The sequence below is a fragment of the Schistocerca gregaria genome, chromosome 5 (assembly GCF_023897955.1).
Source record: "Schistocerca gregaria isolate iqSchGreg1 chromosome 5, iqSchGreg1.2, whole genome shotgun sequence".
NCBI lineage: Eukaryota > Metazoa > Arthropoda > Insecta > Orthoptera > Acrididae > Schistocerca > Schistocerca gregaria.
In genome coordinates this window covers 45,324,618-45,349,495 of record NC_064924.1, presented here as the reverse complement: position 1 = coordinate 45,349,495, position 24,878 = coordinate 45,324,618, and the positions used below count along the sequence as shown (strand labels likewise).

Genomic DNA, 24,878 nt, shown 5'->3' with positions numbered 1-24,878 from the left:
TATCAGAGATGAGGGAGAATGGGTCTGTACAGTTTATTTGAAAATGCCAGTGCCAGAGAACGAACTGTTCTTTGTTGATTGGAAACTCCAAATATGTAAAGCAATTGTGGCAGAAGTGAAAACTTACTTTCCTGCCTTGTAGCGAGATTTCATATTAATCAATTTGTGTTTATTTTATCAAGTTGTTGTATTTAATTTTTTTTCTTTTGCAGCTGCAAGTTTCCATACTGCAGACCACCCCAAGCATGCCCTATGAGGTGCAATAAGCAAGATTCTAGCTCTTAGCGATTCCTCCTTCGGGAGCGAGTCGAGTGGGCAGAATGTTGTACGTATTCCACGTGGATACTGGGACGATGAGGACGTTTGACATGAACTTGGCTTTGGAAAAGTTTGTAGTACATTTTGATGATTTTTAAAAAAATATATTTATATAAGTTAACTTACAGTACTTGCCAGTAGCACGTGTATAACATTGGGTTATTTTTGTGCTGAATGGTGGTATACACAAAAATGCTACCATATCCACTTTAACTGTGTCCATTTGGTAGAATGTGCTGTTAGAAATGCTACAATTTTTTGCATATTTTCACAAGTCACCTCAAATGACTTCCTTATAATACGTTTTAGCAAACAGTTTTTTTTTCCACCATTACATATTTCAGTGATGTTTCGCCATTGTCAGGAAGCTAGTGGTGAAATGTGTGTGGGTGAAAAAAGAAAATGGTTTGCTCATGTCTGAATCCTTTCAGACAATATTTATTTTTTTGAAGCAAACATGGACACACAAATGAGCTTTCGGCTCAATATGAATTACTCTTATGCAGTTATAATTTAAGGATTGAAATAAATGCTTGTTTTTTTCTAGTGAGGTGTTTTGAATCGATATACATAATACCTAAGTTTTCTTGGCATAATGAATGTTCCATGAGGTTTCAGGATTGCAGCTGGATAACATTGGACATCTTCCCAGGATATTTCAGCTGATGGCTATTGGCTGGGTGTCAGCTGAAATAACGTGGCAAGATATTAACGTCTCCTGGCTGCTCACGAAGCCTTATCGAATATATGTAATAATTTCTATTTCAAATAGAATACCCATCTGGTGCACGCAAAAGTATATGAATTTCACTCCAGAGCTTCATTGGGATAATGACAAGTCCATAATTAAGAGACAAAAGTGATAAAATGAAAACCATTTAACCAAAACTATTCTCAGCAGTTACATAGGGTTTCAAAGAGGTGGGGTGGAGGGGGGGGGGATAAGAAGGAATACATACTATTGGAAAATGTTTCTTAAACAGAACTTAAACTGAAAATAAGCAAACTTAGTAGAGAGAGCTTGAGAATATGCCTGAAAATTAACTACAGTAAAATTAAACTAACTTAAAACCAACATTTTGGTAAGAACTAGCAGAAATTAATGATGGAGTTGTAGTTACATGTTGATAATTAAGGATAGAATGAAACAAACAAATAAGGACTTACAGAAGGATGTAGTTGCTCTATCTGGCCATCCTGGTTTGGTTTTTGTAGATGACTAAGGCAAATGCTGGGGTAGTTCCTTAATCAAGGCACGGCTGACCACTTTTGGCTACCTGTCCTAGTCCTCATAAAGCATATTATGTACTTAGTACAAAGGTAGTATATTTTGACATATTGATTTGAATGGTATTACGTTGACAAATGCTACATCATGATCAGATAATTCTTGGATGAATAAAGGCAAATAAATGAAACAAATAAATGAATTGGGAACAAACTGCAGTGGAAGAGATCATTATGACTGTAATGAAAATGAAATTTAGGTGAGCGTTTGGATTTTGCCATTTGTAGTCTGTATTGCCTCTAGAATGATTCCCCATTAATCTCTGCTCTTTTTATACATTTTTCTGTATCACGTCACATGCCCCTAATGCCACTGGACAATATGCAGTCTAGGGGTGGGGAACTGTCGTAATGTTTTGGTTTATCAGTTTATAAGTAATGTGTGCCATTTTGTATGACTCTTAATTTATTTTGACTAGGGTGACTTGGGTACTGAAAACTCCATCTTTGTGTGTGGTATATGTGTTGTTGCTTGAAGGAGGGCAAGCTATCACTTTATTTATTTATTTATTTTTGTCAGTGTGCATAAAATTCTTTATAGATGAAAGCCAAACCATTCTTGATTGTCTTCATCCCTACTGCTGTGAATATTCCTTATCTTATCAGCAGTTTCAAGCTCTGCTTGTTATCTAGTGGCTCATTACGTAAGGTTTTAAAAACAGATAAAGTGAAAAGCATTATAAAATTGAAAAAAAAAAAAAAACTAAAGAAAACAATTTGAAACTATCGTACAAGAGTAACCTGTATTTAAAGAAGAAATGCTATTGGTGTTTACAAAACACAGTTGAATTTAAGTGCAGGAAGTGTGCTTTATCATATATAAAATGTGATTTGCAGCAGCTGAAGCGTGATTTAGATTATGTTACTTAGGGTATGGCAATGGCACATGTGTATAATGTGGCAGTACTAACCCATGTTGTAGCATTTTGCCCAGATCTCTGGAACAATGGAGCATCCCAAGGGAATAGTTTAGTGTAAAAGTATGGAACATGTGTTGTGCTTGTGAGTGATAGTGGTGTTTTTTCTAACCAAGTGACACTTCTTTATGAACCAACCCTGATTACACGAGCACTGCTTGAGTGATATCCAGATTGTGCTCATTTTTCTTGAGACCGAGGAGACTGCAGATAACAGGGTTGTTTTGCTAGAGTTCTACATTGGATACGTCACCAAGTTTATCCCATTGTTATTCATAGTGTAATAGTCACCAACACTGTTAGATACAAGCAGTTCTTATTATAATAAAATTGTTCTGAAATGCAAGGAGGCATGTAGATGGCAGTGCAAAATGACTGCAATCTCTCAGCATAAACAATGCTTCATGTTGTTTGGCAATTTGGGAGGTTGAGTGAATTCATGGAAGTATTTAATCAATGACGGAACATTCCAGAAATTATAAACCAGGTCTATTGGTAAAACATCCAGAGTTTTTCCCTGCAGAGTAGCTATTTTCTTCCACATATATTTCACATGTCGGCTTGAAAAATTGAAGCAAATGGGGGTACTGGAAGTAATTCTTTCCTATGCCATTCACATTGAAGAACATACAGGTATGCTTTGGCAAACATTATGCAGTTGCTAATAGTACTGTTGTTACAACTATTTCACACAGTGCTGATTGTTAGCACTGACAACTCTGTGCAAACAGCGCTGCTCTTGGTCTCCTTAAAGTGAAGGCTGTCGGTTGCTGTGTTATCTGTGGTGAGAGGTAATGCTGCAGATTTGGTATTCTTATCACACTCTTGACACTGTGGATTTTGGAATATTGAATTCCATAATGATTTCTGAAATCAAATGTTCCATGCGTCTAGCTCCAACTACCATTTGGCATTCAAACACTGTTAATTCCCATCATGTGGCCATAATCACATTGTGAATCTTTTCAAATAATCCGCCTGAGTAAAGTGCTCCTACAATGCACTGCCATTTTATACCTTGTGAATGCAAAACTACTGATAACCTGTGTACATGCATATCGCTATTCCATGACTTGACACTTCGATGTCCAGGGTACCAAGTGATATCATGTCCAAAACCAATTATATTGGTGTAGGGATTCATGCTAGGAAATGCATATTTATTGTGTTATGTGCATAACACAGTGCACATCACAGAACAGTGCAGTTCATAGTAGTTGTTCAAAGCAAGACTGCCAGTCTCAGTGCATGTTTTGCACGGTGTATGCAGTTCTGCTACACTCTCACCAATACCCTGGGAGTCTGTTCCACACTGGCACAAGCAGTGGGTGATAAACAGTGTACACATCTGACCACCAGACACACATACTATGCACACCTTTGTTGACAGCATGTTTCAGCGATGACTGGATGCATTTCATCAGTGCATTAACCTGTGCTGCATGCACACCACTATCCCTGTTGTCAGTTGTACACTGCCTCAGACAGCTTAGTTGTGCACTGCCTCAGACAGCTTGTGATTTCTGTAGTGAGGATTGTTATTATATACAGTGCCCAATGCATACTCCAAGATGGAACATTACTCGTCATGAGAGTTGGCGAACATGCATTTAATGTGTGGTGTGGCTGTGGCAGGATGTAGTGCCTGTAAAGCAGTACAAATGTACAGAGAAAACTTTCCCAACAGTTGTCCTAATTTGGAGAAGTTACAAGAGGTGAGGTAATTCTCACCAAGTGAGCTGGCCAAGGTCGTGCCAGACTTTGAGGAGATGGTGTTGCATTGGGTGGCCAACCATACAGCAATAAACACCCCTCAACTTACCCGTGAAACACGCACTTCGAAGAATACAGTGCGGAGAGTTCTTGTGGAACGTAATTACATCGCTATCATAAAGAACACATGCAAGCACTGTGGCCAACAGATTTTGAGCTGACCTTCACTTCTGTCAATTGATTATCCACCACAGTACTGTAGTGCTGAACTTCATACAGTTTGTATTGTTCAGGGATGGGACCTCATTCACCTGTAATGGTGTTTTAAACAGTTAAAACATCCATATCTGGAGTGAGGACAATCCTCATGTCACCCACAGCAAAGGCCACCAGCAATGATTCTGTGTCTGCATATGGGCAGGCATCGTCCAACATCACCTAATAGGTGTTCCTGCATGATGTGCTATCAGTTTGTGGAGTCTGTACCCCTTGTTACCTGTGAAAGGATGTGGTTCCAACACTATGACGCACCAGCACACTTCTGTGTTAATGTCTGCAAGCACCTGAACAACACATAGGGGAGGTTCTGTCCCATGGCCAGTGCGAGAGCCAGATGTCACATCTCTGTACAATTCCTCTGACGTTACGTCAAGACATTAGTGTATGAAATCCCCATCGAAACGGATGAAGACCAGCTTGCTAGGGTCCACGCGGTCTGTATCCTGGTACAACAGACGCCATGCATCTTTGTGAAAGTGTGACAAAACTTTATGCGCCGTTGCTGTGCATGCATTGAGACATGTGGTCACATTCTGAACAATCTATGAGCTAGTTGTTGTTATGCAGTGAAATTGAAATTGATTGTAGTGAGATTTTTGGAGAAAATTTAAGTATATATTGAGAGGATAGGCAAATGGGAAATGTAGGTGTTGTATTTGTCACAGTAAATAAGAAACTCAAATCCACTGAGTTAGAAATTAAAGCTGCGTGAGAGATCATTTGGGCAAGATGTAGTATCAGCAGTGACCATAAGATGATAATTGGATCTTTCTATTGCCCATTTTATTCATCTCGTGATGTAAAGGAAAACTTTAGAGAGAGCCTGAGTTCACTCTATGTAAGTTCCCTATTCATGCTGTTATCATTGGCATAGAATTAAATTGTCCAACAATTAATTGGGTAAAAATACAATTTTGTTAGTGGTGGGTGTGATATGACATCCTCTGAAACTTTACAAAATGCCTTCTCTGAAAACTGCCTTGAACAGATAGTTAGCAACCCCAGCCATGATGGAAATATATTGGATCTAATGGCAAGAAATAGACCAGACATCTTTGAGGATGCCCACATCGAAACTGGTATCAGTGATGATGATGTAGTTTTGGCAACAGTGATTACCGAAGTACAAAGGACAACTAAAGCAAGCAGAAAGCTATATATGTTCACCAAACTAAATAAAAAATATCAGTAGTGTGATAAATCATTGAGAAACTTGAAACTTTTAGCATAGGGCGGAGCATGTAGTGGAATTCTGGCTCAAGTTAAATAGGATAGTTGACCATGCACAGCATGGAGATGTGCCTAGCAGAACAGTTCGTAATGGGAGAGAACCTTCATGGTATATAGCCACTGCAAAGAAACTTAACAGGTGTAAAAAAAAAAACAAAGTGTAGCCTATAGATCAAGATATTCTAAGTGGAATGCATTTGGGTGTCAAGAGAGTAATGTATGATGCCTTCAATGACTACCGTAGCAGAATACTGTTAAATTATCTTTTGCAGAACCCAAAGAAATTCTAGTTGTTTGTAAATGCTGCTAGTCTTCAATAGTGAATTAGGCAGGAACTGCACTTGAGGGTAGGAAAGCAAAAGCGGAAATGCTCAACTCCATTTTCAAGTGTTCCTTTACAAAGGAAAGCACAGGAGAATTGCCCCAATTTAATCCTTTTAATACTCGCACCACTGGAAAGAGGAATGATATAAGTATTACTCTCAGTGGTGTTGAGAACCAGTTGAAATTGTTAAAATTGAACAAAACTCCAGGGACCGATGAAATCCCTGTCGGAGTCTACTAAATTTGCAACTGAGCTGGGCCTCTGTCTGCAAGAAGGGTAGTAGAAGTGATCCACAAAACTACCATCAAATATCCTTGACATCGATTTGTTGTAGAGTCTTAGAACATAATCTGAGCTCAAACATAATGAGGTACTTTGAACAAAATTACCTCAGTGCCAACCAGCATGAACTTCGTAAACATTGATCATGTGAAACCCAACTTGCACTTTTGTCAAATGACACACTGAAAGCTTTGGACAAGGCAATCCTGTAGATACAGTATTTCTTGATTTCCATAAAGCACTTGACTCAGTACCACACCTATGATTGTTGTCAAAAGTATGATCATGTGGGGTATCAAGTGAAATTAGTGACTGGATGGAGATAGGGAGGGGACAACATGTTAGGTTGGATGGAGAGTCATTGTCAGATGTTGAAGTAACTTCGGTTGTGTCCCAGGGACATGTACTGGAACCCTTGCTGTTCATGTGGTATACTAATGACCTTGAAGGCCATATTAATGATAAAATCAGGCTTTTTGCAGATGATGCAGTTATCCATAATGAAGTACTATCTGAAAGAAGCTGCATAACTATTCAGTCAGTTCTTGATGAGATTTCAAAGTAGTGCAGAGATTTGCAATTTGCTCCAAATGTTCAGAAATGTAAAATTTTATGCTTCAGAAAATGGAAAAACGTAATATCCTGTGACTATAAAAATAACGAGTCACTGGTAGAATTGGCTAAATCATACAAATACCCTGGTGTAACACTTTGTAGGGATATGAAATGGAACGATAACATAAGTTCAGTCACGGGCAAAGCAGGTGGTAGACTTCAGTTTATTGGTAGAATACTGTGGAAGTGCAATCAGTCGACAAAGGAAATTGCTTACAAATCACACGTGCGACCGAGTCTAGAATTTCGCTCAAGTGTGTGAGACCCGTACCATATAGTACTTGCAGGGGATATTGAACATATACAGAGAAGGGCTGCACAAATGGTCACAGGTTTGTTTAATCTGTAGACAAATGTCACAAGGATACTATAGGAACTGAGCTGGAAAACTCTTTAAGATAGATATAAACTGTCCTGAGAAAGTCTATTAAGAGTTTCAGTGACCGGCGTTAAATGATTACTCAAGGAATATACAACAACTCCCTGTGTATCATTCGCATAGGTTATCATGAGGATAAGATTAGAATGATTACTGCATGCACAGAGGCATTCGAACAATCTTTTTTTTTTAGGTCCGCCAGTTATGCAAAACACCGTTTTTCTTTAACACCCAAACATGTTTCGGCACCACTGTGCCATCATCAGTGGGTTTCCTTTTTATTTTGCACTGTAATATGAACATTTATGTTAGAAGTTTGTTTCTACTAAATATTAACATAACCTTACAAACTTCTAACATAAATGTTCATATTACAGTGCAAAATAAAAAGGAAACCCACTGATGATGGCACAGTGGTGCCGAAACATGTTTGGGTGTTAAAGAAAAACGGTGTTTTGCATAACTGGCGGACCTCAAATCCAAAATATTTTTAACTGCAAACACGGCCAATATAAGGAGCTGCACATCAAAATGATGAATCTTTTTTCGTGCACTCCATACATGAATGGAATGGAAAGAAAACCTAATAACTGGTACAGTGCGTTGTACCCTCTGCTGTGCACCTCACAGTGGTTTTCAGAGTGTAGTAGATATATGCTGTGTATGTCCATAGCAAAATAAATATGCATTTCCAACCATTGGTTCCCTATCTCAATATACTTTGTGGACCCTCCATCACCTGTTTCAGTGTCAGTTAAAAGGTTTGAGGCACACTACAGTATTTTGAGCAGAATGGCTGAGCAGTGCAAACATGCTGGAGGCACTGTTTTTAGTTCTGCTGATACAAGTCTTAGCTTGCCGAACTACCCATTTCTCTTTCAAGTAGGAAAGGAGGATTGGTTGGTGAAGATTTGAAAGGGGAAGCGGAGCCTCTGGCCCAGTAGTTTGAGGCATTCAAGTTATGGGTGATATTGGTTGAGAAGGGTGCTCCAGGCAGTGACAAAAGTGTGCCAGCAGACATTAATATTTAGAACAAAAATAAATGCATCAAGAAGTTATTTACAGATAAACCATGTCAGTGGGTTTGTGAGGAAGCGTGAATTAGAGCCAGGTAGAAGTGTGGAGATTCCAGTACTATTCTGTTCTCTTGTTTGAAATGTTTATTTAGAAAAAAAATTGAAGAAAATGTTACGTAAACCATAACTGGTGAGTGTAACACACATTTACATACATTATTATGGGATGCCTAGTTCAATGATGTTGCAGTGTGGTTTGAGTTACATAAGAAATGAAATATAATTTTAATAAGAAGTCATGATTTCCTCACATGTGAAAATGCTGCACTGAGGCTGCAATAAAAATGGCGTAACTATATCGTTTTTATAGACTATTATTATGTTAATAGAAATTCATTGGTCCAGTGCAAATAAAAGGAAATGTAAAGGTGATCACTCACCATATATTGAGACATTGAGCTGTCAGCAGGGACATAAAGAAAACTGTAAACTTCGCTGAGCTTTCAGACAGTGTCTTCCTCAAAGCTAACTAATTGAAATGATGAGTGGTTACTTTTATTCACTCCATTAATTACATTACATTACATTACATTACTTGAATGAAAATAAAACATAAGCCTATGAGACACAGCCCATTTCATTTTGACTAGTGGACTTGTGTATTGTTTTCAGTTACTGTACTGTAAGACTTCATATTTGTCATGTTATATCTTCAACCTGAGTGTTCCCTTTTCTGAACTCTTTTGGGGAAAATTAGTTAGCTCTTACAACAAAAAACGAAAAGTCTGCTATAAAAATGCAACCATGTTATAACTCCTTTCATGTTTTACAGTGTAGTGCAGCTGAAAGAGGCAATTGAAAAAGTATGTCATATACCAGCCGACAAGCAAGTTCTTCTGGTGAGTGGCGGAGACTGCTTGGACCCAGGAGTAAGAGTCTGTAGCTATTCGGCTGGTACAGACACCAATCCAATATTCCTGTTCAGCAAGTCTACAATAGAAAGCATGACGCCTCCATCTCCCAGTATCGACTATGGTTCAGGTAATGTAGGCATCAGTCTTTATACTGGTTGTTGGAGTTTGTCATTCCAAAATCATAAGTTCAGAAGCTAGTCTGTTATGGTTGATAAATTAACACAGCGTTGCCGTTGTTAGATTAATGGCAAGTATCATGTTGTAATATACTGAAAATATGCAGGTTATTTTCTTTACTCATGCAGATTGGCTTCAATACCACAGTCCTCTTACCAACTAATTCGTATATGATCTGAGCAAACATGTAAGTTAATTGAGGTTGTGTTATCTCCCTACGACATATTTCAAATTGAATAGAAGTTCAATAATAAAAGTTCTGACACATTATGTACACCACTTTTTTTCTCTTTCTGATGCAAACAAGCATTTCCTGCGAGCTGCTGCTGATTGCCCCACTCCATTGAAAACATTTTGTGTAAGATCATCCTGAGTGTTGGTGGCAAGAAGCCTATTTGAAATGTGTTTGCTCTACTTTCCTTCTGGGAAAATCTATGCTTGAGACAGAAATGCCAACTCTCCTGATTTAAGCAGGAGACTTCAGATTTTTCCTTCTTCCCCCCGATCTCCCGACCGTGTAGACCGATCTCCCGAGTTTCAGAGTAGTTTCAATACTTTCCTTACTATTTGAAAATCCTGCCCTCTTCGATATATTGGTGGCTGACAATGTATAGCTGCTACTTGCCCATGTTAACTTGGAAGATTCGTGCGGTAGCTGTCAAGAGTGGCAGTAGGCGTAGCTCGCGCTTCGTATCTACAAGGAAGTAAGGACCTTATCGTTGACAGCGTTTCGAGACAAATGTATATCTTTCAACCAGTGCCAGTTTCCTCCACTTATGGTAGTATCAGTACAATCGTAAAGTTATTGTGGACAAGGGGTAGTCAATAGTCGTTCAGAGCGAAATGATTAGCGTTGTTCTTTCTACAAGGAAGCGTTGTCAAGTTGGGGATTTCCTCTTAAATTTAGGGGGAAGTAAGCTGCCTGGGGGAAATTAGGGGAATAAATGTTACGGGGGGGGGGGGGGGGGATATTTAGAGTTACTACCATCCCCTCTCCGCCCCTCCACTCGACAATTTCATTGTCGGTTCGCTGTTACGCCCCCCCCCCCCCCCCCCCCCCCCACACACTCACTCACCCGACAGTGTGACAAATTATTGAGGGGAATTTGAAGTGCTATATAGGGGGAAACGGTGCACCAGATTTGGCATCATTGCTACATGACCATTGTCTAGAACGTAGGACCATTGTGTTCTTGGTTCTGCTGCGTGATTTGTGTACTCTGTAGTAGTTGTTGGCTGCATATCATGGAGGTGTTGATAATTTTTTTTTTTCAGGATGGTGAAGAAATACAATGCAGTGTTCAGAAACTTATATAAGGAAGAGTTTCCATGTTTAAGTGAATCGAGGAAGGGACAAACTTACGCATTTTGTAGTGTATGGAGATCTGACTTTTCAGTGGCTCATGGCAGGAAATGTGGCAGTCTTGAACATGTGCAAACTAAAAAACACATGGAGAGTGTCCATTATGTAGAACGGAACCAGAAACTTAACTTCTCGTGTAAACTCCAAAATGTAGATTCTGTGACGAATGCTGAGGCTTTATTTACCTCATTGATTGTAGAGCATAACTTGACTATAAACTGTGCCGACCCCGCTGAGCCTTTTCTTCGCAATGTGTTTCCCGATTCTGAAGTTGCGAAACAATATGGGTGTGCCAGGTACAGATCCTGAATTATTGCAACTTTGTCAGGGATGTGGTGTAATTCACAATAGTACAGCACAAAAATTCTCCTGATTTTTCGCTTTTGAAAGTTGGCATATCTGGTGAGAATTTGTCATAATTCATAAAATGCTCACATAGCCCAGTCCCTGCTAATTCGTATGCAGCACTTGTTGTAGATGCCTACACTTTTAACAATCACTCTTGGGTTTGCGACTAGTATGCTTTAGTGAAAATATTTTATCTGATTGGTTTAGTCAGGGGAGGGAATCAAACAGCGAGTTCATCAGTCCCATTGGATGAGGGGAGGATGGGGAAGGAAATTGGCATTACCCTTTCAAAGGGAGCATCATGGCATTTGCCTGAAGCAACTTAGGTAAATCACGTCAAACATTAATCAGGGTGGCTGGATATGGGTTTGAACTGGTGTCCTCCCGTATGCTTATCCAGTGCATCACCTCCCTTGGTACTTTATCTGATATAACTTTAGTAGATCATTCACGAAAACTCACACACTTCTGAGCTAACCTAGGAATATGGACAATCAGCATTTTAATGTCCTCCTTTTAGTTACTGGCATACAGACTGATACATATCGAATTGCAGCTTGTAATAAAGAAGCAACCTCACCATTCTCAACTCCCTTTTTTTCCACAGTGTAAAACATGTTTATTTCATGAATGCGTGCATTTTTGGAAATTTCAGACTTTAACCTATTTTTCTACATAGTCGCCACTGAGGTCAGTACATGCGGTGTACGAGCTATGCCAGAGTGAAAAAAAAGGCCGCGCAGATACCTGAGAACTAATTCTTCCAGCTTTTCTCTGTTGCCGAAATGCATTCCAGCCAGGTGTTCCTTTATGTCAGGTAAGAGATGGTAGTCACTTGGGGCTAAGTCTGGGCTGTAGGGTGGGTGTTTGACAATACCACCATCCAAATTATGCGATGAGCTCGTTGGTGGCTTTAGCAGTCTGCAGTCTAGCGCTATCCTGATGCAAACACACCCTCTTCGACAGCATACCCCTCCTTGTTTTGAATTGCTCGGCACAATTTTTGCAGTGTCACGCAGTACTCGGCAGTGTTGATTGTTGTACCGGTGGGCAAGAACTCGCACAATAATACCCCCCTTCCTGTCCCAAAACACTGTTGCCATCACTTTGCCGACACTTCGTTTGTTTGAATTTTCGCCACCTCGGCGACTCTGGGTGCTTTCGTTGTTTGGGATGTTGTTTGGTTTCGGGTGTGGGGTAGTGCACCCAAGTCCCGTCTCCAGTGAGAATGGAGTCGAGGTATTCCTCACCATGAGTTCAGTGATCGTTGGGCCACTTCAACGCATTGATGTTTGTGGTCTTCAGTCAACATTCTTGGCACCCACCTCATGCAAACCATAGCATACCCTAGATCCTCTGTCAAAATTTTGTCAGTAGAGGTTTTTCTGACATCTGGGATCATTTTGGAGAGCTCACAAACCGTCACGCTTCGATCTGGGAGCACTGCTGCCTCCACTTTTGTGATTGTTTCGTCAGAAATGGATGGCTGTCCAGAATGCTCCTCATCGTGGACATCAGTATGCCCATTCTTGAACACACTGCACCATTTGCGCACATGTCGTATGCTCGTACATTTGTCTCCATAGATTTCGCGTAGCTGGGAATGGGTTTCTGCCGGCGCAATGTTTTTTGCTGACAGGAAACAGATCACCAAGCGCAGCTCACACCTGACGGGTGATCATCCGAGGAGGAGAGCCACCTTGTAAGGTTGCCAAGACTGAGCTCCACAGGCAGCTCGCTAGGGAGGGGATTTGGAGTGGGGGAACCGAGGTACATTACAGGATCACGGGATCCAATGTAAGAGTGCTTTTCAGGACTGTAGTGCCATGGGAACCTTATTATATGGACAACCCTTGTAATTACTGTTGAAATGAACATAAAATCAATCAAAGTTGCAGAGATTGTGTTTGAGTGTCTTCTTCTTCTTCTTCTTTTTTTTGAGGGGGGGGGGGTGTCCAGTTACTTCAACCATAACTGTTATCTCCACTGTAAATGGTCATGTCTTCTTCTTCTTCTTCTTCTTCTTTTTTGAGGGGGGGGGGTGTCCAGTTACTTCAACCATAACTGTTATCTCCACTGTAAATGGTCATGTCGTGTTATTCCTTGTTGCAAGCAAAGATGACAATCAACCACTGGTCATAGCTTAACCAGTGGTGCTGCAAATTACTGATACATCATAGTACATGCAACTGGAAGAAAAAATTAACTCAATTAAAGGTAACCAATATTTATCATAATTGATAAAGATACATTTACATGTTTATAGGTTACTGACAATGAATGGACAAAGAGTTTGATGTCTCATTGTGACTGGCAAAAAGTTGGTGAATATGTGAAATTATCTGTTAAACCAAACCTGACAACTCATTAGGCATATTGGTGATAAATCCACCAGGTAATCAGTTTGGTTGACCACACATCAGTGGTGCTACTGTAGCTTTAGCATTTTCCTTGATGATAGCACAGAGACCCAGTGAGGTGGTTGAGTTTCTCTCCAGTGTTGTAATATATAACATCTTACAGACACCTATAAAATGTTCATGCTGGTTTGTACTACTGGTGGCTCACACTAGACTAACAATTATGCTACCAGCAGTACACTAACATAGGGGGGGGTATTACCTATGAGCCAGGCACAACGAGCAGCTGTGAATACAAATTTGTGTGCTCCTCCAGTGAGAGAGGTTTGTGGACAAATAACATCACATAATTTGTGATTAATCTAGCCTTAAATTATTTGTTTTTGTAACTTTTTTTAAATAGTCTTACGCCACTTTCAAAATAAAAGGTCTGATGCTATTTTGTCTAAAACTGACATAGTGAGACCATGGCTGTGTGCAATTAATGTAGGTTGATTCTTACAAAGAAGAAGACACCAACCAGCCTACATTAAATAAAAGGTCGATATATTAAAATAATAGAATAAGGCATTTAAATGTGAGTGCCGCCCCAGGGAGGAAAATGGAAACGTGAGCCTCCAAATGAAGGAGAGCATGAATATGTGCACCGCCCCACACCAAGAAATGCAATTCTCAATGCCAGCATGGACGTGTTAAAAAGTGTATACGTGACTTAGCCATTTCTACCTCCACATCTATACTTCGCAAACCACTGTGAAGTGCATGGTGGAGAGTATGCCACATTGTACCAGTTGTAAGGGCTTTTTCGTATGGAGTGCAGAAGAATGACTGTCTAAATGCCTTTGTGCTTGATGTAATTAACCTAATCTTGTCATCATGACCCCTATGGGAGTAATTTGTTGAAGCCTGTATTGTATTCGTAGAATCATCATTTAAAGCTTGTTCCGGAAATCTTGTAAGTAGGATTTCTTGGAATACTTTCTGTTTACCTTCAAATGTCGACTAGTTCAGTTCTTTCAATGTCTTTGTGACTTTCTCCTGTGGGTCAAACCAACCTTTGGTCTAACAAACCTGAGACCATTCACACTGCCCTTCTCTGTGTCTGTTCAGTATGCCCTGCCAGTCCTATTTGGTTCCATACAGTTGAGCAGTATTGTGGAATGGGTTGCACAAGTTATTTGCAAGCAGTCTCCTTTTTAGACTGATGGCATTTCTGTAGCATCCTACCAATGTACCTGATTCCTGATGTAATCATTCCATTTTATGTCCCTACAAAGTGTTACACTGGGATATTTGTATGTGTTTACTGATTTAGGCTGTGTGTCGTTGATACAGTTATCATAAGATACTAGGTTTTTTTTGGTCATTTTTTGAAGTGCACAGTTCTACATTCATGAACATTTAAATTAAGTTACCAATCTGTGCACCACTTTGAAATCTTATGAAGCTCTGAGTAAATATTTGTGCAGCTTCTTTTTGGCTTTGCTCCATTGTAGATAACTGAATCATCTGCAAAAAATCTGAGATTACTATTAACATTGTCCACAAGGCCATTAATATACAGCATGAACAGCTAGGTACTCGACACACTTTCCTCGGCTACACCTGAAGTTCTGTCTATATCTGTCAATGACTATCCACAAAAGATAATCTGCTGCGTCTCGCTTGCCATAAAATCTTCAATCCAGTCACATATTTCATTTAAACCATTATAAATGCAGTTGTGGTAATTAGTCAAATACTGTTTATGAATTGAGAAACACTGCCTCAGTCCAAGCTTTTAGGATGTCTACATCCCAATGGTGTGTGGCGGAGGGCACTTTACGTTCCACTGTCATTACCACCCTTTCCTGTTCCAGTCGCGTATGGTTTGCGAGAAGGACTGCCAGAAAGCTTCCGTGCGCTCTCGCATCTCTCTAATTTTACATTCGTGATCTCCTCGGGAGGTATAAGTAGGGGGAAGCAACATATTCGATACCTCATCCAGAAACGCACCCTCTCCAAACATGGACAGCAAGCTACACTGCGATGCAGAGCGCCTCTCTTGCAGAGTCTGCCACTTGAGTTTGCTAAACATCTCCGTAACGCTATCACGCATACCAAATAACCTTGTGACGAAACGCACAGCTCTTTCTTGGATCTTCTCTATCTCCTCTGTCAACCCGACCTGGTACGGATCCCAGACTAATGAGCAATACTCAAGTATAGGTCGAACGAGTGCCTTGTAAGGCACCTCCTTTTTTGATGGACTACATTTTCTGAGGACTCCCTCAATGAATCTCAACCTGGTACCCGTCTTACACACATCAGAGGTTACTTTAATGTCTGTAGACATCTCTACATTGGTGACAACTTGCTGTGTTCTGTTTGCTAAAAACTCTTCAGTCCAGCCACATAGCTGGTCTGATATTCCGTAGGCTCTTACTTTATCAGGCGACAGTGCGGAACTGTATCGAACACCTTGCGGAAGTCAAAGAAAATGGCATCTAAAATGGTATCTAATATTTTCTGGGTCTCATGAACAATAAAGCGAGTTGGGTGTCTCACAATCGCCGTTTCCAGAATCCTTGTCGATTCCTACAGAGTAGATTCTGGGTTTCCAGAAATGACATGATATGCAAGCAAAAAACGTGTTCTAAAATTATACAACAGATCGATGTCAGAGTTATAGGTCTATAGTTTCGTACATCTGCTCGACGACCCTTCTTGAAGATTGGGCTACCTGTGCTCTTTTCCAATCATTTGGAACCTTCCGTTCCTCTAGAGACATGAGGTACATGGCTGTTAGAAGGGGGGCAAGTTCTTTCGTGTACTCTGTGTAGAATCGAATTGGTATCCCGTCAGGTCCAGTGGACTTTCCTCTGTTGAGTGATTCCAGTTGCTTTTCTATTCCTTGGACACTTACTTCGATGTCAGCCATTTTTTCGTTTGTGCGAGGATTTAGAGAAGGAACTGCAGTGCGGTCTTCCTTTGTGAAACAGCTTTGGAAAAAGGTGTTTAGTATTTCAGCTTTACGCATGTCATCATCTGTGTCAATGCCATCATCATCCCAGTGTGTCTGGATGTTCTGTTTTTCTCCACTTACTGATTTATCGTAAGACCAGAACTTCCTAGGATTTCCTGCAATTCGGTACATAGAATTTTACTTTTCAATTCACTGAACGCTTCACGCATAGCCCTCCTTACGCTAACTTTGACATTGGTTAGCTTCTGTTTGTCTGAGAGGTTTTGGCTGCGTTTAAACTTGCAGTGAACCTCTCTTTGCTTTCGTAGTAGTTTCCTAACTTTGTTGTTGAACAATGGTGGGTTTTTCCAATCCCCCACAGTTTTACTCGGCATGTACTTGTCTGAAACACATTTGATGAGCTTTTTCCATAAACACTCAACATTGTCAGTGTCGGAACAGAAATTTTCGTTTTGATCTGTTAGGTAGTCCGAAATCTCCCTTCTATTAATCTTGCTAAACAGATAAACCTTCCTCCCTAAACCTTCCTCCCTTTCTTTTATATTCCTATTTACTTCCATATTCAGGGATGCTGCAACGGCCTTATGATCACTGATTGCCTGTTCTGCACTTACAGAGGCGAAAAGTTTGGGTCTGTTTACTATCAGTAGGTCCAAGATGTTATCTCCACGAGTTGGTTCTCTGTTTAATTGCTCGAGGTAATTGTCAGATAGTGCACTCAGTATAATGTCACTCGATGCTCTGTCCCTACCACCCATCCTAAAAATCTGAGTGTCCCAGTCTATATAGTGAAACCTCTATATAACGTTTTTCAAGGGACCACAAATTCTGAACACTGTATAGAGGAAAACACTATAAAGAGGAAGGCTTCCAAATAATAATTATAGAGCATTACTTAAGATAGGGATACCACTAATCAGCTTTGACAAATGGTGCCATAGATGACATTTTAAATTTTCACAATACCATAATATGATATTCATTGCAAATTATCAATGTATCAAATGATTAGTTGTTTTTTTTTTTTTGTAAATAAAAACTGGAGCCCAGTACGTGGATGGGTGAAAGTAAATGGATCAGTTTGTACTGTAAAAAGTTATAACAGATTCTTAAGATATGATATCATTGTCCAAAGCTGACAGGTGGTATTCCATTCTTCAGTTGACCCACTTACAGAATATGAGCCAAATTTTGTTTATGATATTCTGCACATATTACATAAAAACACAGTAAGTAGTACAGATTAAAAAAGAATTCGTTACAAAAAAAATTACTTTAATAATTAAATTATGGAATGGAACTTAAATTTGAACAAAACTCTAGGAACCTATGCAATCTGAAAATCACATACCTATGATTTTTTAAAATATTCAAGCCAGCGTGTTTGTTTTCTATTTCTCCTTGACTATGGCAATCATTTATTGCTCGTTCTGTCCTCAAGTCTATGGGCCATCATATATCTCCTGAATGTCTCAAAGGCATCAGCTGCCTTAGGATATGAGGGCACAGGGTCATCTACCTTGTCACTGTCACTTTCACTACCACTATTATTCTCCAAGCTTCTCTCTGCAATCAGCTCCTCAATACTTTGTAATCCTGTAGTTGCCACGTTGTCATCCACAGCCATTAAGTCCGCAAATGTGACAGAATCACTGCCTACTAATTCCTGAAACTCTTGCAAATCACTTGCAACAGCTTCCACAGGAGCTGCCATCTCATTCTCACAGAATCCGCTTTTGTGAAACAGTTTTTAATAGTTTCAGCACTGACTTGCCTCCACGTGTACATAATTAAATTCATTGCCTGTAAAATATTCAGCTTCAGTTGTGAGCTCTGCTGGCTTTCTGGTTTTCTTTGGTCCATCAAATTCCAGGCGCTTTTTTTTTTTTTTTTTTTTTACAAGGGCTGTCCTATATTTAACCTTAAGGGTGTGTACTATTCCCAAGTCCAAAGGTTGCAGGTGGCTGGTGCAGTTGGGTGGCAGGAAAATTACTTTCACATTTCTTAGAAAGGATACTTCTGGTGGATGTGCTGCACGTATATCCACAAACAGCAGCACTTTTCTTGCAGCACTCCATATTTTGGCATCAAATTCTCTGAGAAAACGTAAAAATATATCACTCGTCATCCATGCCTTGGCATTGTTTGTGTATTTGCACGGAAATGTGGAAATGTTTTTGAAGCACCTCGGAGTTTTTGGCTTCCCAATAACGAAAGGTTTCAGTTTTTCACTGTCATCGGCATTTGCACACAACAAACCGTTAGGCGTTTCTTGCTCTTCTTACCGCCATGGCAATTTTCCCCACGGAAAGTAAATGTCTTATCCACCATTAAATAGAAAAACATGCTGGTTTCGTCAGTGTTATAAATGTCACCCAGTTTGTAGCCATGTACCAGATTAGGGAGAGTCTGCATCCACTGAGTTGCAGTTGGTTCGTCCACACTTTTACTTTCTCCACATTCCGCTTTGTATACAACACCATGATGCTGTCAAAATTTATTAATCCATCCACTGGACGCCTTAAAATTTTCCATTCCTAACTGCAGTGATATTTGAAGCACCTTCTCCTTCAGAATAGTTAAGTTTATAGGAATGTTAGCAGCACGTGCTTGCTGAAACCAAGTTAATAAAACTTCCTCCATTTTATCATAAGTCGATGGTTTCACATGCATACGTTTCGAATTTCCACAATTCTCAAACCCTTCCGTTATCGACAATCTGTTTTCATAGTAGTGTTGAGGGGACCAGTTCAGATTGCTTCGTTAGCTCCACGTGACTCTCACTAGGAGATGCCTCCACTTTTTTTAATAACAGAAAACTTCTCTTCCAGAGAAATCCTCTTCCACTTTTCACTCATGTCCACTGATGAAAGATTAAAAAAAAAAAGTTATGTCGAAGACACACTCTCTTTTAGACACACAATCTGCTGTTCAGCTCACACAACACGCTATGAATACAAAGCATTGACTGAAAAGGCACCAAAAAGATCGCAAGCGGAATGTGCATCACATGTCATGTGACCGGGTTCTGCCACTGACATATGAAATACACTGAGCACGGGCTTTCTGAGCCGGTGCAAATTGTGAATCCACAGAACGGGAAACTGTTTGTCTACATCCAGTCACTTAAATGTTATAAAGAGGTAAATAATTGACCAGTGTTCCAAAAATATGAGCATTACATGGAGGAAATTGTAATGTAGAGGAAACTCAGTAAAGAGGAAAATTTAACATTGTTTATATGGGCTTTTAGTTGGGACTGAAAAAAACGGATGTAATATAGAGGAAAACATTATATGGAGGAACGTTATAAAGAGGTTTCACTGTATCTGGTAAATTGAAATCTCTACCTAAGACTATAACATGCTGAGAAAATTTATGTGAAATGTATTCCAGATTTTCTCTCAGTTGTTCTGCCACTAATGCTGCTGAGTCGGGAGGTCAGTAAAAGGAGCCAATTATTAACCTAGTTCGGTTGTTGAGTGTAACCTCCACCCATAGTAATTCACAGTAACTATCCACTTCTACTTTACTACAGGATAAACTACTACTAAGAGCGACAAACGTGCCACCACCGGTTGCATGCAATCTATCCTTTCTAAACACCGTCTGTGCCTTTGTAAAAAATTCAGCAGAATTTCTCTGGCTTCAGCCAGCTCCCTGTACCTATAACGATTTCAGCTTCGGTGCTTTCTATCATCGCTTGAAGTAACGGTACTTTACCAATGCAGCTTCGACAGTTGACAGTTACAATACCAATTGCTGCTTGGTCCCCACATGTCCTGACTTTGCCGTGCTCCCTTTGAGGCTGTTGCCCTCTCTGTACTTGCCCGAGGCCATCTAACCTAAAAAGCCGCCCAGTCCACGCCACACAATCCCTGCTACCCGTGTAGCCACCTGCTGTGTTCAGTGGACTCCCGACCTATCCAGCAGAACCTGAAAAGTGTGTGAGAAAAATGTGAGTCAGGTGTTACATGATTAGTGTTTCGTAAATCTGTTCTGGTTGGGATGGTGGAGGTCATTCTGTTTGAGATACTTCATTGTGTTAGAGGTCAGAATATATTCTAAGATAGCTCATCACATGACTGGTCAAAATGTTCATATTTCCTGTCCTGGGAGAATACTGACTTCATATCTTTGAGTGAAAGTGATCCTCGCCAGAAACAGCTTTTCAGCTTTTGTTCTGGGTACCAGTGTATTTAAAACTGCTTTCCTGTAGGTTTAATGAAAACTCTGTGCACGAAGATATAAATCAGTGTCTGTTGACTTGCAGTTCACAGAGTGGCCAAGACGTCCATTAGACTTTCGTTGCACCAACATGTCTAAGACTGGCGGCCTTTCTCAATCTCTGCAGTGAACTGGATGTTTGGGTGCGTACTGTTCATATGTTTAGAAAATATTCAAGAGCTTCTACACCATGTGGCCACTACTGGAACATTTTCAGGAACGAGCATTGAATTTGACTCCCCATCATTCATCATCGTTTTATCGTTGTGTTGAGAGCACCTCTATGGTCTGGCCACACAGCGTTAAAGCTCTTGAGCATTTCCTTGAACATGTGAACAGTATGCACCCAATCATGCAGTAATGACAAAGGAAGAAGAAAGACTGCCATTTTTAGGTGTGTTGGTATGAGTATTGGATGGATGTGTCAGCCACTCAGTGTATTGCAAGGTGATGTGCACTGATTTGTATCTGAGGGCCCAGAGTTGTCATCATCCAGTGCAGAACATTGCAGTTTGAATACACTGGTGCAGGGAGCAAAAATTGTTTCTGACAAGGATCACTTGGATTTTGAAATTAATCATCTGAAGTACATGTTAAAGAGAACAGCTATGGTCCACATGATATGATATCAGTATTCTCCAAGACAAGGAAATGTGAACATTTTGAACATTAACGTGATGATTTAGCAATTGTATTTCTTCCTTTCGGCGGTACTACATCGAGCAAAATAGGCAGTCATGGCAAGGCGAGATATAAGACCTGTTCTCTAACCTCCTTAGAAGGTGAAGCATGTGCTGTGCCCTGTTACGGACAGTCTCAGCCTCAGGGGTCCTGGGATTTATAACATTCCTTGTGGGAGCAATAGCAGTTAAATCAGTCAGTCCATTTGCACTGTTTACAACTGTTGTGCTGAACATCAGAGGCATATAAAAATCGAGAACAGGATAAATCTGCTGAACAGAGCCTCACAAACAAACGTAAAATACTGTTTGCTGCTGAAACAAAGGTTTTGTCCCAGGCTCCTACACTTAGGGATTTTGTAATTAAAGAGGCTGTAGAAAGAATAATGTGTGACAAGAATTTCAACTAGGACAGCGGGTATAATGTTCAAGGTGCGTGGAAGTGAGCTCTTGATGCAGAGATATTTGTCACAATGTTTATGCTACTGTGGGAGTGGTGGCATCACCAGCGTAGACGTTAACACCATATGAAGTACCATTACGTAATTACCGACCAGTCAGAAGTAGCCCATGGTCTAGATATGCCATCACAGCATCAGTTTTGACAGCCAGTTGCTCCTGACAAAGAATATGGAGTTAATCATCGAAAGCTTGACGTTTTATCCTGAGATGACACGGTAAGAGTATTGGAATGTTCTACACGACATAATTGACTGATGTACATCTGAAACCAATTCTCTTCATTGGATGGAGCAAAACTGAACTAAACATTTGGTGATGACAGGAAACCCAAACATCATTTTCACAAATCTCGTTAAGAAAGGAAATGAATTTCCTGTATGAGTTTGCAAAAGTTTTTTATACTGCTCAGTTTGTGAAATTAAGATATGTGTACACTAGGTCTGACACAACTATCTTTATTCTAATAATTTTTTTAATATATGTATTGCATGCGACACACCCATGGTTAACACAGAATGCTGAACTTAATTTCTCACCTTTTTTGCCCATAGCTTTCTTTCTGGCATTCAACTTTTGTACAGAAAGATGATGCAGTTTAGTGCGAAAAAAGTTTGCTGATCTCTATTCTGGAGTATAACACTCAGGCCTGCTCATTTCTTCCCCATAGTAAGGAACTGAATACCCTGTCAAATTAAATAGTTGGCTTGTGTTCGTCACGGGTCAAAGTAAGATGTTTTGCTTGGCCTGTCATTTATGTGGATGTAATTTCGTGCATGAAATGTTCAACAGTTTTTTGATATTGTTATACAGTATAATCTTTTTTATGTTTTGTTTAACTGACATGTACTTCCTTTTTACAGACATTGACCTCAAAGATCAGGCAGAAGCTTCTGTAAACATGCCACATTCTTACAACACTGTTGTGGTGCGAGCCCAGCTAGCGCAACAATTTTATGAGCTCGCTAAAGAGCAAGCGCGCTGTTGTGAAAGCCTAGTTCATGATCAACATTTGCAGCAACAAGGTGTGTAGTACTGATTGATGAATACAGTAATGTAATTAATTGTTGTAGAATAGTAAACATTTGCTTTCAGAATTTATTTTGTGTGAGTGGAAGGTTATTCTTCTTCAGACAATCAGTTGTTAAAATGCACTTCAATTTTAGGTAGAGTAGGCTTGTACTTTGAATTCCAGTTATTGGAAATTATGACAAAACTCCATCTGAGCTGAAATTGACAACTTCCTTCTTTTCCATTTAGAATTCCTAGAACTAGTCCCAACTTCTTTTTGGAATTGTACAGCAATGTTTGACACGATTGGAACGAGATTACACAGTGATTTAGGTATTTTACTCTAGGACTGGGGTTAGAAGCCAAGCATCGACCACCAGAATCAAGTTTTTGTTATACAGTAAATAGAGGTGTATGCCAGGATGCCTCTGCAAAGGGGGGGGGGGGGGGGGGAGACCATTTCCTTTCCCAACCTCGTCTAATCTGAGTTAGTACTCTTATAGGGAGAGGGCTTCAGCAGTGGGATCAACTTTTTGAAACGAAATATGTGGTGATATAGGTTAAGATCCCAGGTATCACATTCTTGCAGCCATTCACCCTGGTGGGCCCTCCTTTGCCAGTAGTTGACAAAAAAATTTTGGAGTTTTGCGTGTTGCTCAGTAACATTAAAAAAATTGTAATACGTAAAACAGTTGTGTGGTGTAGTGGATAGGATAATAGCTTCACGTGCAGGTGGTGTGGGTTTGAATTTTGTCAGGTCCAGTACGTCTTTTGTGTTAAAATCTTATCAAAATGACTTTGATCATTATTTTTATTCAATTAATTGATTTAAATGTAATTTATTATTTTTGCTCATTTGTTACAGTTTTAATCAGCATATGATCTTTTTCATGTGTTCATTTTTTATTTATCTCATTCTTTTCCCAATTAAAATTTTTGTGAATATGAATTTAATTAATTTATCAATTACAATATTCAGTTATTTGAAAATCTATCAGTTGAAAAACAAGAGACGCAATAGTCTCTTTGTGCTCACTGTAATGGTGTGGAAAATGTAGTTTTAGTTGCCAGGTGTGCAATTTTCTTGTATGGTAGTCATCATACATACATTTAAATCATAACTTAAATACCTATTGCACTATTGTGAAAGTAAATGAATGAAGGGTTTGCAAGTAAAACAAAATTCAAGCAAAATTAAAAATAGATATAATGAAGGCAATAATGTGGACAATAAATGGGGTGATAAAACAATAGAAATTGAATTGAAAGTAATACATAAAATTAATTAAAAAACTGCACAGAGATTTCAAGTGGAAAAATGATTGTAGGAAGAAAAATGAGAGCAAATGAAGTAGTTGTTTAATGTGATTAAAATTACGTGATAAAGGAATGGAAACAAAAAATTACATTACAATCAATTGATTAAATAAAAATGATGACCATAGTGATTTCGATAAAGATCTAAAAATAAAAAAAAAACCTTATTGTACCTGATGAGATTCAAAACCACAACATGTGTGTCAAACTATTACCCTATTCACTATGCCATGCAACCAGTTTATGTAATATACCTTTTAAAATGTTACTGAGAATCTTACAGAATTCAAAAAAAAAAAAAAAAAATTAATCTATTACTCACAAACAATGGTCCACTAGGGTGAATGGCTGCAGTGATTGTGTGATACTTTGATCTTAACCTACATAATGACGTAGATGGTTTCAAAAAGTCGATTCCACTGCTGGGGACCTCTCCTTGTTAGATGATTTCATCATTGGTGGGATGTTAAATCCCAATCATTCTTTTTCATAATGTATGAGTAATAATAAATAGTCATATGATTTTATTTCAGAAATCAGTTGTCTTTTATATCTGATTTGTGTACCTCATTGACAGTTTACATATCCTCAGTTGATCATAGGATTTAAATATTCCAGCTGTGTTACATCATGGGCTGATAGAGATTACAGTATAAGATATTGAGTTGTAATGTGACCCAGGAGCAGATGTAGACT

The 24,878-nt window shown here is 39.4% G+C and overlaps 1 protein-coding gene across 9 annotated transcripts in view; it reads left to right on the top strand.

The window, feature by feature from the left end:
* Positions 1–24,878, top strand: part of LOC126272078 (RB1-inducible coiled-coil protein 1) — a 295,670-nt gene that overhangs the window by 156,469 nt on the left and 114,323 nt on the right. For all 9 annotated transcript variants that reach the window (XM_049974636.1, XM_049974639.1, XM_049974631.1 and 6 more), the window contains exons 2-4: positions 213–388; positions 9,194–9,402; positions 22,718–22,879. In XM_049974636.1, coding sequence (XP_049830593.1) covers positions 321–388; positions 9,194–9,402; positions 22,718–22,879 — 439 coding nt within the window. In that variant the 5' untranslated portion in view covers positions 213–320. The remainder of the gene's footprint in view (positions 1–212; positions 389–9,193; positions 9,403–22,717; positions 22,880–24,878) is intronic.